The sequence below is a fragment of the Tachyglossus aculeatus genome, chromosome 16 (assembly GCF_015852505.1).
Source record: "Tachyglossus aculeatus isolate mTacAcu1 chromosome 16, mTacAcu1.pri, whole genome shotgun sequence".
Classification (NCBI taxonomy): domain Eukaryota; kingdom Metazoa; phylum Chordata; class Mammalia; order Monotremata; family Tachyglossidae; genus Tachyglossus; species Tachyglossus aculeatus.
In genome coordinates, this window is record NC_052081.1 from 22,348,568 (window position 1) to 22,365,472 (window position 16,905).

The 16,905-nt window shown below is 47.0% G+C and overlaps 1 protein-coding gene across 1 annotated transcript in view; it reads right to left on the reverse strand.

Moving 5' to 3' along the window:
• CPXM2 (carboxypeptidase X, M14 family member 2) overlaps nucleotides 1–16,905 on the reverse strand; it is a 194,665-nt gene that overhangs the window by 99,018 nt on the left and 78,742 nt on the right. Inside the window, exon 4 of the mRNA XM_038758418.1 lies at nucleotides 9,985–10,124. Coding sequence (XP_038614346.1) covers nucleotides 9,985–10,124 — 140 coding nt within the window. The remainder of the gene's footprint in view (nucleotides 1–9,984; nucleotides 10,125–16,905) is intronic.

Sequence of the window (16,905 nt, forward strand, 5' to 3'; positions counted from 1 at the left end):
CCTCCTACCATTCCTTTCCAAACTCCTTGAACAAGCTGTCTACACGCGCTGCCTCGAATTCCTCAACACCAACTCTCTCCTCGACCCCCTCCAGTTTGGCTTCTGTCCCCTACATTCTATGGAAACTGCCCTCTCAAAGGTCACCAATGACCTCCTGCTTGCCAAATCCAACGGCTCCTACTCTGTCCTAATCCTCCTCGACCTCTCAGCTGCCTTCGACACTGTGGACCACCCCCTTCTCCTCAACACGCTATCTGAGCTTGGCTTCACAGACTCCATCCTCTCCTGGTTCTCCTCTTATCTCTCCGGTCGTTCATTCTCAGTCTCTTTTGCACGCTCCTCCTCCCCCTCCCATCCCCTCACTGTGGGGGTTCCCCAAGGTTCAGGGCTTGGTCCCCTTCTGTTCTCGATCTACAGGCACTCCCTTGGTGACCTCATTCGCTCCCACGGCTTCAACTAACACCTCTACGCTGATGACACCCAGATCTACATCTCTGCCCCTGCTCTCTCCCCCTCTCTCCAGGCTCGCATCTCCTCCTGTCTTCAGGACATCTCTGTCTGGATGTCTGCCCGCCACCTAAAGCTCAACATGTCCAAGACTGAACTCCTTGTCTTCCCTCCCAAACCCTGCCCTCTCCCTGACTTTCCCATCTCTGTTGACGGCACTACCATCCTTCCCGTCTCACAAGCCCACAACCTTGGTGTCATCCTCGACTCTGCTCTCTCATTCACCTCACACTTCCAAGCTGTCACCAAAACCTGCCAGTCTCAGCTCCGCAACATTGCCAAGATCTGCCCTTTCCTCTCCATCCAAACTGCTACCCTGCTCGTTCAAGCTCTCATCCTATCCCGTCTGGACTACTGCATCAGCCTTCTCTCTGATCTCCCATCCTCGTGTCTCTCCCCACTTCAATCCATACTTCATGCTGCTGTCCGGATTGTCTTTGTCCAGAAACGCTCTGGGCATGTTACTCCCCTCCTCAAAAATCTCCGGTGGCTACCAATCAATCTGTGCATCAGGCAGAAACTCCTCACCCTGGGCTTCAAGACTCTCCATCACCTCGCCCCCTCCTACCTCACCTCCTTTCTCTCCTTCTACAGCCCACCCCGCACCCTCCGCTCCTCTGCCGCTAATCTCCTCACCGTACCTCGTTCTCGCCTGTCCCGCCATCGACCCCCGGCCCACGTCATCCCCCGGGCCTGAAATGCCCTCCCTCTGCCCATCCGCCAAGCTAGCTCTCTTCCTCCCTTCAAGGCCCTACTGAGAGCTCACCTCCTCCAGGTGGCCTTCCCAGACTGAGCCCCTTCCTTCCTCTCCCCCTCGTCCCGCTCTCCATCTCCCCATCCTACCTCCTTCCCTTCCCCACAGCACCTGTATATATGTATATATGTTTGTACATATTTATTACTCTATTTATTTATTTATTTTACCTGAACATATCTATTCTATTTATTTTATTTTGTCAGTATGTTTGGTTTTGTTCTCTGTCTCCCCCTTTTAGACTGTGAGCCCACTGTAGGGTAGGGACTGTCTCTATATGTTGCCAACTTGTACTTCCCAAGCGCTTAGTACAGTGCTCTGCACACAGTAAGCGCTCAATAAATACAATTGATTGATTGATTGTGCCTTGTTCTCGTCTGTCCCGCCATCAACCCCTGGCCCACATCCTTCCCCTGGCCTGGAATGCCTTCTCTCCACTTATCTGCCAAGCTAGCTCTCTTCCTCCCTTCAAATCCCTACTGAGAGCTCACCTCCTCCAGGAAGCCTTCCCAGATTGAGCCCCCTTTTTCCTCTCCTCCTTCCCACCCCCCAGCCCTACCTCCTTCCCCTCCCCACAGCATTTGTATATATTTGTACAGATTTATTACTCTTTTTTATTGAACACATTTACTGTTCTATTTATTTTGTTAATGATGTGTGCATATAGCCTTAATTCTACTTGTTCTGACAATTTTGACACCGGTCTACATGTTTCGTTTTGTCGTCAGTCTCCTCCTTCTAGACTGTGAGCCCGTTGTTGGGTAGGGACCATCTCTACATGTTGCTGACTTGTACTTCCCAAGTGGTTAGTACCGTGCTCTGTACACAGTAAGCGCTCAATAAATATGATTGAATGAATGGATGAATGAATGCCCTTCCATCACATACAATCACTCATCATATGCCGACTGGATTACTGCATCAGCATCCTTTCTGATCTCCCAACCTGCTTCCCTCCCCATTTCAGTCTATACTTCACTCTGCTGCCCGGATTATCTTTCTAAAGAAGCGCTCTGGGCATGTCACCCCCCTCCACAAAAATCTCCAGTGGTTGTCTATCTATCTTTATATCAAGCAAAAACTCCTCACTATTAGCTTCAAAGCTCTCCACCACTTTGCCCCCTCCAACGTAACCTCCGTTCTCTCCTTCTACAGCCCAGCCCACACACTCTGCTCCTCTGGTGCTATCCTCCTCACTATACCTCGTTCTTGGCTGTCCCACCGTTGATCACTGGCCCACGTTATAACTCTGGCCTGGAATGCCCTCCCTCCTCACATCTGCCAAACTAGCACACTTCCTCCCTTCAAAGCCCTACTGAAAGCTTACCTCCTACAGGAGGTCTTCCATCACTGAGCCCCCCTTTTCCCCTGCTCCTCCTCCCCTCCCATCACCCCTACTCCCTCCCTCTGCTCTACCTCCCTCCCCACCCCACAGCACTTGTGTATATATTTGTTATTCTATTTATTTTATTAATGATGTGCATATATCTATAATTCTATTTGTTTATATTTATGCTACTGATGCCTACTTGTTTTGTTTTGTTGTCTGTCCCCCTGCTTTTAGACTGTGAGCCCGTTGTTGGGTAGGGATTGTCTCTGTTGACTGTACTTTCCAAGTGCTTAGTACAGTGCTCTGCACACAGTAAGGGCTCAATAAATATGATTGAATGAAATATATCTAAAATATATATATGTTTATCTTAAATAAATATAAATATATCTAAATATATTTAAAATATATTCATACATTCATTCAATTATATTTATTGAGCACCTACTGTGTGCAGAGCACTGTATTCAGTGCTTGGAAAGTAAAAGTCAGCAACATATAGAGACAGTCCCTACCCAACAACGGGCTCACAGTCTAGAAGGGGGAGCCAGACAAGAAAACAAAACATGTAGACAGGTGTCAAAACCGTCATAGTAAATAGAATTATAGACATATGCACATCATTAATAAAATAAATAGAGAGGTAAATATGTACAAGTAAAATAGAGTAATAAATATGTACAAATATATACAAGTGCTATATATACAAGTGCTGTGGGGAGGGGAAGGAGGTGGGGCCGGGGCAGGCAATGAAGAGGAGGAGAGGAAACAGGGGGCTCAGTCTGGGAAGGCCTCCTGGAGGAGGTCAGCTCTCAGTGGCGCTTTGAAGGGAGGAAGACAGCTAGCTTGGCGGATGCGTGGCGAGAGGGCATTCCAGGCCAGGGGAAGGATGTGGGCCAGGGGTCAATGGCAGGACAAGCAAGAACGAGGCACAATGAGGAGGTTAGTGGCAGAGGAGTGGAGGGTGCAGGCTGGGCTGTAGGAGAGAAGGGAGGTGAGGTAGGAGGGCGCGAGGTGATGGAGAGCCTGAAGCCGAGAGTGAGGAGTTTTTGTTTGATTCGTAGGTTGACAGGCAACCACTGGAGATTTTTGAGGAGGGGAGTGACAAGTCCAGAGCATTTCTGTACAAAGATAATCTGGGCAGCAGAGTGAAGTATAGACTGAAGCAGGGAGAAACAGGAAGATGGGAGATCAGAGAGAAGGCTGATGCAGTAATCCAGTCGGGATAAAATGAGAGATTGAACCAACAAGGTAGTGGTTTGGATGGAGAGGAAAGGGCAGATCTTGATGATGTTGTGGAGGTGAGACCGGCAGGTTTTGGTGACGGATTGGATGTGTGGGGTGAATGAGAGAGCGGAGTCAATGATGACACCAAGGTTGTGGGCTTGTGAGACAGGAAGGATGGTAGTACCATCTACAGTGACGGGAAATTCAGGAAGAGGGCAGGGTTTGAGAGGGAAGATAAGGAGCTCAGTCTTGGACATATGGAGCTCAGTCTTGGACATATATCCTTATGCATTCATTCAATCGCATTTATTGAGCACTTGCTGAGTGCAGAGCACTGTACTAATTGCCTGGGAGAATACAAAATAAAAAGCAGACAAATTCCCTGTCCACAACGAGCTTACAATCTAGAGGGGGAGGCAGTGTTGTGGGGCTGGGGGGATTAGAGGGGGAAAGAATAAAAGGAGTAAGTCAGGGCGCCTCAGAAGGGAGAGGAAGAAGAGAAAAGGAGGGTTTAGACAGGGAAAACCTCTTGTAGATGTGCTTTCAATAAGGCTTTGAAGGGGGAGAGAGAAATTGTCTAATGGATAAGAGGAAGGAGGGTGTTCCAGGCCAGAGGTAAATTGTGGGCAAGAGTTTAGCAGCGAGACTGATGAAACTGAGCTACAGTGAGAAGGTTAGCATGAGAGGTTAACATGAAGGTTAGCATGAGTGAGTGGGCTGGGCTGTAGCGAGGTGAGGTAGAAGGTGGTAAGGTGCTTTAACGCCAATGGTGAGGAGGTTCTGTTTGAGGCAGAGATGGAAGGGCAACCACTAGGGCACCAACTTTCTGAGCGCCTCACACCCCACCTCGCCTCCCTCTCCTCTCTACTCAGTCTTGATGATCAGATTACTGCTCTCAACTCTACCCTTTCTACTCAGCTAGACTCACTCGCTCCCCTTTCCCTTCGCCGCTCTCGTACCACTAACCCACAGCCCTGGATCACTGCCACTGTCTGCCTCCTTCACTCTTATGCTCGAGCTGCCGAACGCTGCTGGCAAAAGTCTAAACACCATGTCAACCTCGTTCACTTCAAGTTTATCCTTTCCTGCCTTAACTCAGCACTCTCCTCTGCCAGACAAAACTATTTCTCCTCCCTTATTGACACCCATGCCCAACATCCCCACCAGCTCTTCTGTACATTCAACTCCCTTCTCAGGCCCCCGGTTCCTCCCACTCTTCCGTCCCTCACCCCCAACGATCTGGCCTCCTACTTCATTAACAAAATTAAATCCATCAGTTCCGACCTCCCCAAAGTCACTCCCCGCCTTTCTCCAACCCCCCGGCTCTCAACACTCTCTGCTATTCTCCCATCCTTCCCAGCATTATCCTCGGAGGAGCTCTCCTCCCTCCTCTCAAGTGCTACTCCGGCCACCTGTGCTTCAGACCCCATTCCCTCTCATCTCATGAAATCTCTCGCTCCACCCCTTCTCCCCTACTTAACTTCCATCTTCAACTGCTCACTCTCCACTGGTTCCTACCCCTCTGCCTTCAAATATGCCCATGTCTCTCCCATCCTAAAAAAACCCTCACTTGACCCTACCTCACCTTCTAGTTATCGCCCCATATCCCTCCTACCATTCCTTTCCAAACTCCTTGAACGAGTTGTCTACACGTGCTGCCTCGAATTCCTCAACACCAACTCTCTCCTTGACCCCCTCCAGTCTGGCTTCCGTCCCCTACATTCTATGGAAACTGCCCTCTCAAAGGTCACCAATGACCTCCTGCTTGCCAAATCCAACGGCTCCTACTCTATCCTAATCCTCCTAGACCTCTCAGCTGCCTTCGACACTGTGGACCACCCCCTTCTCCTCAACACGCTATCTGAGCTTGGCTTCACAGACTCCGTCCTCTCCTGGTTCTCCTCTTATCTCTCCGGTCGTTCATTCTCAATCTCTTTTGCACGCTCCTCCTCCCCCTCCCATCCCCTTATTGTGGGGGTTCCACAAGGTTCAGTGCTTGGTCCCCTTCTGTTCTCGATCTACACTCACTCCCTTGGTGATCTTATTCGCTCCCATGGCTTCAACTATCATCTCTACGCTGATGACACCCAGATCTACATCTCTGCCCCTGCTCTCTCCCCTTCTCTCCAGGCTCGCATCTCCTCCTGCCTTCAGGACATCTCCATCTGGATGTCTGCCCGCCACCTAAAACTCAACATGTCCAAGACTGAACTCCTTGTCTTCCCTCCCAAACCCTGCCCTCTCCCTGACTTCCCATCTCTGTTGAAGGCACTACCATCCTTCCCGTCTCACAAGCCCGCAACCTTGGTGTCATCCTCGACTCCGCTCTCTCATTCACCCCTCACATCCAAGCCGTCACCAAAACCTGCCGGTCTTAGCTCTGCAACATTGCCAAGATCTGCCCTTTCCTCTCCATCCAAACCGCTACCCTGCTCATTCAAGCTCTCATCCTATCCCATCTGGACTACTGCATCAGCCTTCTCTCTGATCTCCCATCCTCATGTCTCTCCCCACTTCAATCCATACTTCATGCTGCTGCCCGGATTGTCTTTGTCCGGAAACGCTCTGGGCATGTTACTCCCCTCCTCAAAAATCTCCAGTGGCTACCAATCAATCTGCGCATCAGGCAGAAACTCCTCACCCTGGGCTTCAAGGCTCTCCATCACCTCACCCTCTCCTACCTCACCTCCCTTCTCTCCTTCTACAGCCCACCCCGCACCCTCCGCTCCTCTGCGGCTAATCTCCTCACCGTACCTCGTTCTCGCCTGTCCCGCCATCGACCCCCGGCCCACGTCATCCCCCGGGCCTGAAATGCCCTCCCTCTGCCCATCCGTCAAGCTAGCTCTCTTCCTCCCTTCAAGGCCCTACTGAGAGCTCACCTCCTCCAGGAGGCCTTCCCAGACTGAGCCCCTTCCTTCCTCTCCCCCTCGTCCCCCTCTGCATCCCCCCCATCTTACCTCCTTCCCTTCCCCATAGCACCTGTATATATGTATGTACATATTTATTACTCTATGTATTTATTTATTTATTTTACTTGTACATATCTATTTTATTTTATTTTGTTAGTATGTTTGGTTTTATTCTCTGTCTCCCCCTTTTAGACTGTGAGCCCACTGTTGGGTAGGGACTGTCTCTATATGTTGCCAACTTGTACTTCCCAAGCACTTAGTACAGTGCTCTGCACACAGTAAGTGCTCAATAAATACGATTGATTGATTGATTAGAACTTCATGAGGCCAGGGGAAAGGGGCCTGAATATTTCTGTAGAGAAATGATCCAGGCAGCAGAGTAAAGTTTGGAGTGGGGAGAAACAGGAGGCACGAAGGTCAACAAGAAGGCTTATTCAGTAATCGAGGTGGGGTATGATAAGTGACTGGATTAATGTGGTAGCAGTTTGGACGGAGAGAAAAGGGCAGATTCTAGTGATGTTGTGAGGGTGGAGTTGACAGGATTTAGTGATGGATTGAATACGTGGGTTGAATGAGAGAGAGGAGTCATGGATAACGCCAAGGGTATGAGCTTGTGAAACAGGAAGGATGGTGGTGTCATCTACAGTGATAGGGTTTTAAGAGGAAGGACAGGGTTTGAGTGGGAAGATACAAAGTTCAGTTTTGGACATATTACGTTTGAGGTGACGGGTGGACATTCAAGTGGAGATGTCTTGCAGGCAGGAGAAAATGCAAGATTGCAGAGAGGGCAAGAGATCAGATCTAGAGATCTTGTCTTCCCACTCAAACCCTGCTCTCCCCCTGACTTTCCTATCACTGTAGATGGCACCACCATGCTTTCTGTCTCACATGCCCATAACCTTGATGTTATCCTTGCCTCTTCTCTCTCATTCAACCCACATATTGAATCCATCCCTAAAATCCCATTGGTTCAACCTTCGCAACGTCGCTAAAATCCACCCTTTCCTCTCAATAATAATAATAAAGATGATGGCATTTATTAAGTGTATACTATGGCAAAGCACTGTTTTAAGTGCTGGGGAGGTTACAAGGTGATCAGGTTATCCCACGGGGGGCTCACAATCTTAATCCCCATTTTCCAGATGAGGTAACTGAGGCACAGAGAAGTTAAGTGACTTGCCCAAAGTCACACAGCTCACAATTGGCAGAGCCAGGATTTGAACCCATGACCTCTGACTCCAAAGCCCGGGCTCTTTCCACTGAGCCATGCTGCTTCTCAATCTAAACTGCTATCCAGTTAATTCCCTTACCCTATCCTATTCTGATTACTATATCAGCCTCTGTGCTGAACCTCCAGCCTCCTGTCTCTCCCCACTTCAGTCCACACTTAACTCTGATGCCTAGATCATTTTTCTACAGTAATACTCAGTCCATGTTTCCCATTTCCCCAAGAACGTCCAGTGGTTGGCCATCCACCTCCACATCAAACAGAAACTCCTCACCATTAGCTTTAAGGCACTCATTCACCTTGCCCCTCCTACCTCACCTCACTACTCTCCTAGCGTTGCTCAGTGGAACGAGCCCGGGCTTTGGAGTCAGAGGTCATGGGTTCAAATCCCGACACTGCCATTTATAATAATAATAATAATGATGGCATTTATTAAGTGCTTACTATATGCAAAGCACTGTTCTAAGCGCTGGGGAGGTTACAAGGTGATCAGGAGGTCCCACGGGGAGCTCACAGTCTTAATCCCCATTTTACAGATGAGGTAACTGAGGCCCAGAGAAGTGAAGTGACTTGCCCAAAGTCACACAGCTGACAATTGGCAGAGCTGACATTTGTCAGCTGTGTGACTGGACAAGTCACTTAACTTCTCTGTGCCTTAGTTACCTCATCTGTAAAATGGGGATTAAGACTGTGAGCCCCCCGTGGGACAACCTGATCACCTTGTAACCTCCCCACTACTTAGAACAGTGCTTTGCACATAGTAAATGCTTAATAAATGCCATTATTATTATTATTATTATTATTATTATTACTACTACAACTCATCCCACACAATTCACTCCTCTAATGCTAATCTTCTATATTGCCACTCACCTCTCATCCATGTTCTGCCTCTGGCCTGGAATGCCCTCCTTCCTCATATGTGACACACTCTCCCCCTCTTCAAAGCTTTACTGAAGGGACATCTCCTGCAAGAGGCCTTTCCTAAGCCCTCTTTTCCTTTTCTTCAACTCCCTTCTGTGTTGCCCTGACTTGCTCCCTTCATTCAACACCCCTCCCAGCCCCACAGCACTTCTGCATATATCTGTAATTTATTTATTTATATTCATGTCTGTCTTCACTTCTAGACTGTAAGCTTATAGTGAGCAGGGACTTTGTCTGTTATACTGCTATACTGAACTCTCCCAAGCTCTTAGTACAGTGCTTTGTCTATATTAAGTTTGAAGTATTGGCAGGACAATGCCTGGTAGGCCTAGACAAAATTATACTTATTTGACCCCATCTTATCTTTAGATGTTGGTCTTGAAAGATAAAAACTGAATCTCAGTGTGAATTATAATGATATTATATTATGATTCTCAAAAGGTTATTTGTGAAATGGACATTGGTCAGGAAAACTAAGTGGGCAAAATCATATGTCTGTTTGGATAACTTAGTAAATGAAGTTTATCTGCTATGAAATGTTAAAGAAAAGGCAATAACGTCTTGAGTCCTTGGCATTTCTAACTGGAGAGTGAGAAACTATTTCCATTGTTTCTGTTCCACAGTATATAGCACTGCTGTTGGTACAGTGAAAACAGCACTGCTCTGGAAATCAGCAGACCTGGGTTCTATTCTGGTCCCGTTTTAGCTGGCTAATGTAGGTGAAGACCATATATGTAATTTCCAGTAAGCTATGTGCCAGGCACACTACTAAGTGCTGAAGGAGATACAGGGTCACTGGGTTGGACACAGTCCCTGTCCCATACAGGGTTCAGTCAATCCCCACTGTACAGATGAGGTCATTGAGGCACAGAGAGTTAAGTGACTTACCCAAGATCAAGATCACACGGCAGACAAGTGGCCATTGGGATTAGAACCCAATTCCTCTGACTTCCAGGCCTGTGCTCTTTCCATTAGGCTAGGTTGATTATTTTATCTCTATACCTATACTCTCTATGGCATATCTTATTTCTTCTAATTTGAACCATGTTAGAAATGGCATACAGTGTACGGTCTTTAGAAAAATCAAACTACTGTTGGTACTTACAACCACAAAGAGTTTCTTCCCTGAGTGATCACGCCAGTGAACTTGGTCAGCCGTCGAGCATCTACTTCAATCCACTGATGAGGATCATTTCTTCCCGCACACCAGGCTCCATCGTAAAAATCATTTTCATTTATACCTGCCTAAAAGAACAGTTTAAGGTTTCATAAATCTGTATTTACAAAAACTAAACCGAAAAGCAAAACTTTCAAACAGATGCATAAAGGAATAAAAAAAAGAATGAAGAGTGATCATTCATTCATTCAATCGTATTTTCTGAGCCCTTACTGTGTTCAGAGCACTGTACTAAGCACTTGGAAAGTACAATTCACCTGGCTCTGCCAATTGTCTGCTGTATGACCTTGGGCAAGTCATTAACTTCTCTGTGCCTCAATTTATCTGTAAAATGGGGATTAAGCCTGTGAGCACCATGTGGGATGGGGACTGTGTCCAACCCAATTTGTCTGTACTCACCCCAGTGCTTAATAGAGTGCCTGGTACATAATAAGTGCTTAAGTACCACAATCATTATGTCCCACCAACATCTCAAATTTAACACATGCAAAAAGAACTTATTTTCCCACCCAAACCCTGTCCTTCCCCTGACTTTCCCATCACTGTAGATAGCACCACATCCCTATCTCTCAAGCCTGTAACCTTAGCATTAGCCTCAACTCATCTCTCTCAGTCAACTCATATATTCAATCTGTCACCAAATCCTGGAGGGTCAGCTGTCACAACATTGCTAAAAATTGCCCTTTCCTGTCTCTCCAAACTGCTATCATGCTAATCCAATCACTTATCCTATCGTGCCTTAATTATTGTATTGGCCTCCTTGCTGACCTCCCTCCCTCCTGCCTCTCCCCACTTGTCATTCATTCATTCATTCATTCAATTGTATTTATTGAGCGCTTACCGTGTGCAGAGCACTGTACTAAGTGCTTGGGAAGTACAAGTTGGCAACATATAGAGAAGGTCCCTACCCAACAGCAGGCTCACAGTCTATAAGGAGGAGACAGACAACAAAACAAAACATATTAACAAAATAAAATAAATAGAATAGTAAATATGTACAAGTAAAATAGAGTAATAAATATGTACAAACATATATACAGGTGCTGCGGGGAGGGGAAGGAGACAAGACCGGGGGGATGGGGAGGAAGGGGAGAGGAAGGAGGGGGCTCAGTCTGGGAAGGCTTCCTGGAGGAGGTGAGCTCTCAGTAGGGCTTTGAAGGGAGGAAGAGAGCTAGCTTGGCAGATGTGCGGAGGGAGGGCATTCCAGGCCAGGGGAAGGAAGTGGGCCGGGGGTCGACGGCGGGACAGGTGAGAACGAGGCACAGTGAGGAGGTTAGCTGCAGAGGAGCGGTGGGTGAGGGCTGGGCTGTAGAAGGAAAGAAGGGAGGTGAGGTAGGAGGGGACGAGGTGATGGAGAGCTTTGAAGCTGAGAGTGAGGAGTTTTTGCCTGATGGGAAGGTTGATTGGTAGCTACTGGAGATTTCTGAGGAGGGGAGTAACATGCCCATAGCGTTTCTGCACAGAGATGACCTGGGCAGCAGCGTGAAGTATAGATTGAAGTGGGGTGAGACAGGAGGATGGGAGATCAGAGAGGAGGATGATGCAGTAATCCAGTCGGGATAGGATGAGAGATTGAACCAGCAGGGTAGCAGTTTCCATACTTCACTCTGCTGACCAGATCATTTTTCTACAAAACCGTCAGTCCATGTATCCCCACTCCTCAAGATCCTCCAGTGGATGCCCATCTGCCTCCACATCAAGCAGAAATTCCTTACCAAAGATTTTAAAGCGCTCAAGCACCTTGCCCCCTCCTACCTTACCTCCCTGATTTCATGGCTCAGTGGAAAGAGCACAGGCTGGGGAATCAGAGGTCATGGGTTCTAATTCCGACTCTGCCACATGTCTGCTTTGTGACCTAGGGCAAGTCACTTAACTTCTCTGAGCCTCAGTTATCTCATCTATAAAATGGGGATTAAGACTGTGAGCCCCACGTGGAACAAACTGATCATCTTGTATCCCCCCACAGCTCTTAGAACAGTGCTTTACACAAAGTAAGTACTTAACAAATGCCATTATTATTATTATTATTGTTATTATTATTATTACTACAAACCAGCCTGCACACTTCACTCTTCTAATGCCAACCTACTCACTGTACCTCAGTCTTGTCTATCTCACTGCCGACCTTCTGCCTCTGGCCTGGAACTCCCTCCCCCTTCATATTCGACAATCATTCTCCCCACCTTCAAAGGCTTTTTAAAAGCACATCTCCTCCCAGGCCTTCCCCAACTACACCCTCACTTACTCTTCTTCCACTCCCTCTGTGTCACTCTTGAACTTGCATTTGCACTATATTCACCCCTCCCTCTGCCACTTATGTATATATCTGTAATTCATTATTTGTATCATGTCTTGCCTCCCCATCTAGCCTGTATACTCATTGCTGGCAGTAAACATGACTACAAACTCTGTTACACTGTACTCTCCCAAACAGTATAGTGTTCTGCACACAATAAGCGCTCAATAATACAACTGATTCATTAGGCACTTGTGTATAAACAACCATGCAAAATTCCCAATCTGGCTTCTGATCCTTTCACTCCACCCAAGTGCCCTCTCAAAGGTCACCAATGATCTTCTTGCAAAATTCAACATCTTAATCTTCCCATCCTAATCTTCCTCGACCTCAGAGCTATCTTCAATACTGTTGGCCACTCCCTTCTCCTGGAAACACTACCTAAACTTGGCTTCACTATAACTGTCCTCTCCTGGTTCTCCTCCTATCTCTTTAGCAGCTCTCTCTCTCTCAGTCTCTTCCACAGGCTCTTCCTCTGTCTCCCACCTACTAACTGAGGGAATTCTTCAAGGCTCAGTTCTGGGTCCCCTTCTATTTTGGATTTACATCCACTCCCTTGAAGAACTTATGTACTCCCTTGGCTTCCACTACTATCTCTATGCTGATGTCTGTCTCCCCCTCTAGACTATAGGCTCCCAAGCACTTAGTACAGAGCTCTGCACACAGTAGGCACTCAAATACGATTGCCTGATTATTTTTGCACTCTAAGAATGTATTCAACTATCCATCTTTCAATTTTCTTTTTATATCATTTCTCATATAGTAAGCTCCTTTGAGAGCAGGAATTGTGTCTTACCTAAATTGTAGTCTTTCAAGCACTTCGTATAGTGCCCTTAATACAATAGGTACCCAAATAAATGCTATTAACTGATTGATTGAGAGTCAAGCCCTCTGCTGGGAAGCTGAAATTGATCTCCTGCTTCAATTATTGGAAAATGGCTTTTATGAAAACATACTGAAATCCATAATGAAATGAAGACTGAGAGTTGTTCATCAACTTCCATTAATTGAACAGTGCAAAAATTATTACACTTGAAGTTTTTGATGGTAGGTTTTGATTATATACTCCGAAGAATTGTAAAACACGAAAACTAATTTTGTTCCATTTAAATAAACTCTAAAAATGTTTTCATCCAGCAGTGATGATCTAATATACTGAGGCTCTTTACATTCTAAATCACATGCTATGTATAATTCTATCAAGTGTACACACAAACGCACACATGCGCTCAAGATTTTCTTAAAGTTCAACAATTATGTGGACCAGGAAGAGATATTTTTAGACAAAATAAATCACCTTCAATATTCACCAAGATCTCAGCTTCAACGTCACTGATTATGAACATGAATAAAGAGTCACAGAAAAAAGTTTAGGGAATGCATAAGCCGACCTTGTCCACTTCAAGTTTGTCCTTTCTTGTTTTAACTTTGCCCTCTCTCCTCTGCCCGGCAAAACTATTTCTCTTCCCTTATTGACACCCTCACCATACCTCGTTCTCGCCTGTCCCGCCATCGACCCCCGGCCCACGTCATCCCCCGGGCCTGGAATGCCCTCCCTCTGCCCATCCGCCAAGCTAGCTCTCTTCCTCCCTTCAAGGTCCTACTGAGAGCTCACCTCCTCCGGGAGGCCTTCCCAGACTGAGCCCCTTCCTTCCTCTCCCCCTCGTCCCCCTTTCCATCCCCATCTTACCTCCTTCCCTTCCCCACAGCACCTGTATATATATATATGTTTGCACATATTTATTACTCTATTTATTTATTTTACTTGTACATATCTATTTTACTTATTTTATTTTGTTAGTATGTTTGGTTTTGTTCTCTGTCTCCCCATTTTAGACTGTGAGCCCACTGTTGGGTAGGGACTGTCTCTATATGTTGCCAATTTGTACTTCCCAAGCGCTTAGTACAGTGCTCTGCACACAGTAAGCGCTCAATAAATACGATTGATGATGATGATGATCCATGCCCACCTGTTGTTCCAGACATTTAATGCCTTTCTCAAGATTCCTGTCCCCCCCACCTACCCCAACCCTCACCCCCAACAATCTGGCCATCTTCTGCATTATAAAAAATGAATACCATCAGGTCTGAGCTCCCCCAAATCATCCCTCCCCCCTCCCCCAACCCCCTCCTTTCAGCCCCCCTTTCAACTTTCCCATCCTTTCCAGCAGCATCTTCAGAGGGGATCTCCTGCCTCCTCTTAAGTGCCACGCCCTCCACATGTGCATCAGACCCCATGCCTTCTCACCTTATAAAAACTCTTTCCCCTTCCCTGCTTAACTACCATCTTCAACCGCTCACTCTCCAATGGCTTCTTCCCACTGCCTTAAAACATGTTCACAGCTCCCCCATCCTAAAAAAAACCCTCCCTTGACCCAACAGACTCCTCCAGTTATCGCCCTATCTCCCTCCTACCCTTCTTCTCCAAACTCCTTGAGCAAGTCAACTAAACTTGCTGCCTTGAAGTCCTCTCCTCTAATTCTCTCCTGGACCCCCTCCCATCTTGCTTCCACCCCCTACTCTCCACTGAAACTGCCCTCTCAAAGGTCACCAAGCCTTTCTTCTTGCCATATCTAACAGCTCCTACTCCACCTTAATTTTCTTCGACCTCTCAGCTGCCTTTGACACTGCCTCTCCCTTCCATCCCCTAACTGTAGGTGGCCCTCAAGGTTCAGTTCTTGATCCCCTTCTAGTCTCCATCTATACTCACTCCCTCGGAGAACGTATTCGCTCCCACTGCTTTAACTACCACATCAATGCGTACGACACCCAAATCTATATCTCTTCCCGTTCTCTCTCCCTCGCTCCAGGCTCACACCTCCTCCTGCCTTCAGGACATCTCCACCTAGATGTCCTCCTGACATTTTAAGCTCAACATGTCCAGGACAGAGCACCTTATCTTCCCTCCCAAGCCCTGTCATCTTCCAAACTTTCCTGTCACTTCCCATCTCATAAACCCACAACTCTGGTGTCATCCTTGACTACACTCTCTCATTCATCCCACATATCCAATCCGTCACCAAATCCTACCAGTCTCACCTTCACAACATCGCCAAGATCTGCCCTTTCCTTTCCATCCAAACTGCTACCACGTTAGTACAATCACTCATCCTGTCCCAACTAGATTACTGCATCAGCTTCCTTTCTGACCGCCCAACCTCCTACCTCTCCCAACTTCAGTCCATACTTCGCTCAGCTGCCCGCATTATCTTTCTACAGAAACATTCAGGGCATGTCATCCCCATCCTCAAAAATCTCCAATGATTGCCTATCAACCTCCATATCAAACAAAAACTCCTCACTATCGGCTTCAAAGGTCTCCATCACCTTGCCCCTCCCTACCTCATCTCCCTTCTCTCCTTCTACATCCCAGTCCGCACACTCCACTCCTCTGATGCTAACCATCTCACTGTGCCTTGATCTTGCCTGTCTTGCCGCTGACCCCTGGCCCACGTCCTACCTGTGGCCTGGAATGTCCTCCCTCCTCAAATCTACCAATCACTCTTCCCCACTTTAAAGCCCTACTGAAAGAGCACCTCCTCCAGGAGGCCTTCCCAGACTAAGCCCCACTTTTCCTCAGCTCCCCTTTTTTTCCGCATCATCTCCACTCGCTCCCTTTGATCTTGCCCGCCTCTTCCCACTCCACAGCACTTATGTATATTTGTACATATCTATAATTCTACTTATTTATATTAATACCTGTTTACATGTTTTGATGTCTGTCTCCCCCACCCACCCACCCCAGACTTTAAGCCCGTTGTAGGCAGGGATTGTCTCTATGGTTGAATTGCTCTTTCCAAGAGTTTAGTACAGTGCTCTGCACACAGTACGTGATCAATAAATATGATTGAATGAATGAATGAGTAGGATATCAAGAAGAGGGGAGAGCCAGAAGTAATCATTAATACACTATGGGATACTTATTCCTCTGAAATTGCTTGGTCTGTTCAGCCGATTTCAGTTCTGTCCAGAGAAGTTAATATTACATGCCATCAGAGAACAGGAAAGCAGGCAGTGTTTTAGAGGGGTTGGAAGGAAGAAAACTTTCTTTCTTAAATATTATGCTAGAAGAGCAGTTAAGGGTGTTTTCTTGAAAGAATTATGAAAAAGTAGTGAAGGAAAGATCATCAAAGTCATCACCAAGTTAGAGTGAAGCAGTGTTGCTTAGTGGAAAGAGTTCGGGAATGAGAGTCAGAGGGCCAGGGGTCTATTCCTAGCTCCTCCACGTAGCTGCTGTATGACATTGGGCAAGTCACTAAGCTGCTCTACCTCAGTTACCTCATCTGAAAAATGGGGATTCAATACCTATTCTATCACCTATATAGACTGTGGGCCCCATGTGGGACAGACCTGAATATCTTGTATCTACTGCAGCACTTAGTACAGTGTTTGAGAAGCTGCATGGCATAGTGGACAGAGCACAGGTCTGGGGGTCAGAAGGACATGGGTTCTAATCCCAACTCCACCACTTGGCTGTTTGTGACCTTGGGCAAGTCAGTTAACTTCTCTGTGCCTCAGTTACCTCATCTGTAAAGTGGGGATTGACATGGGAC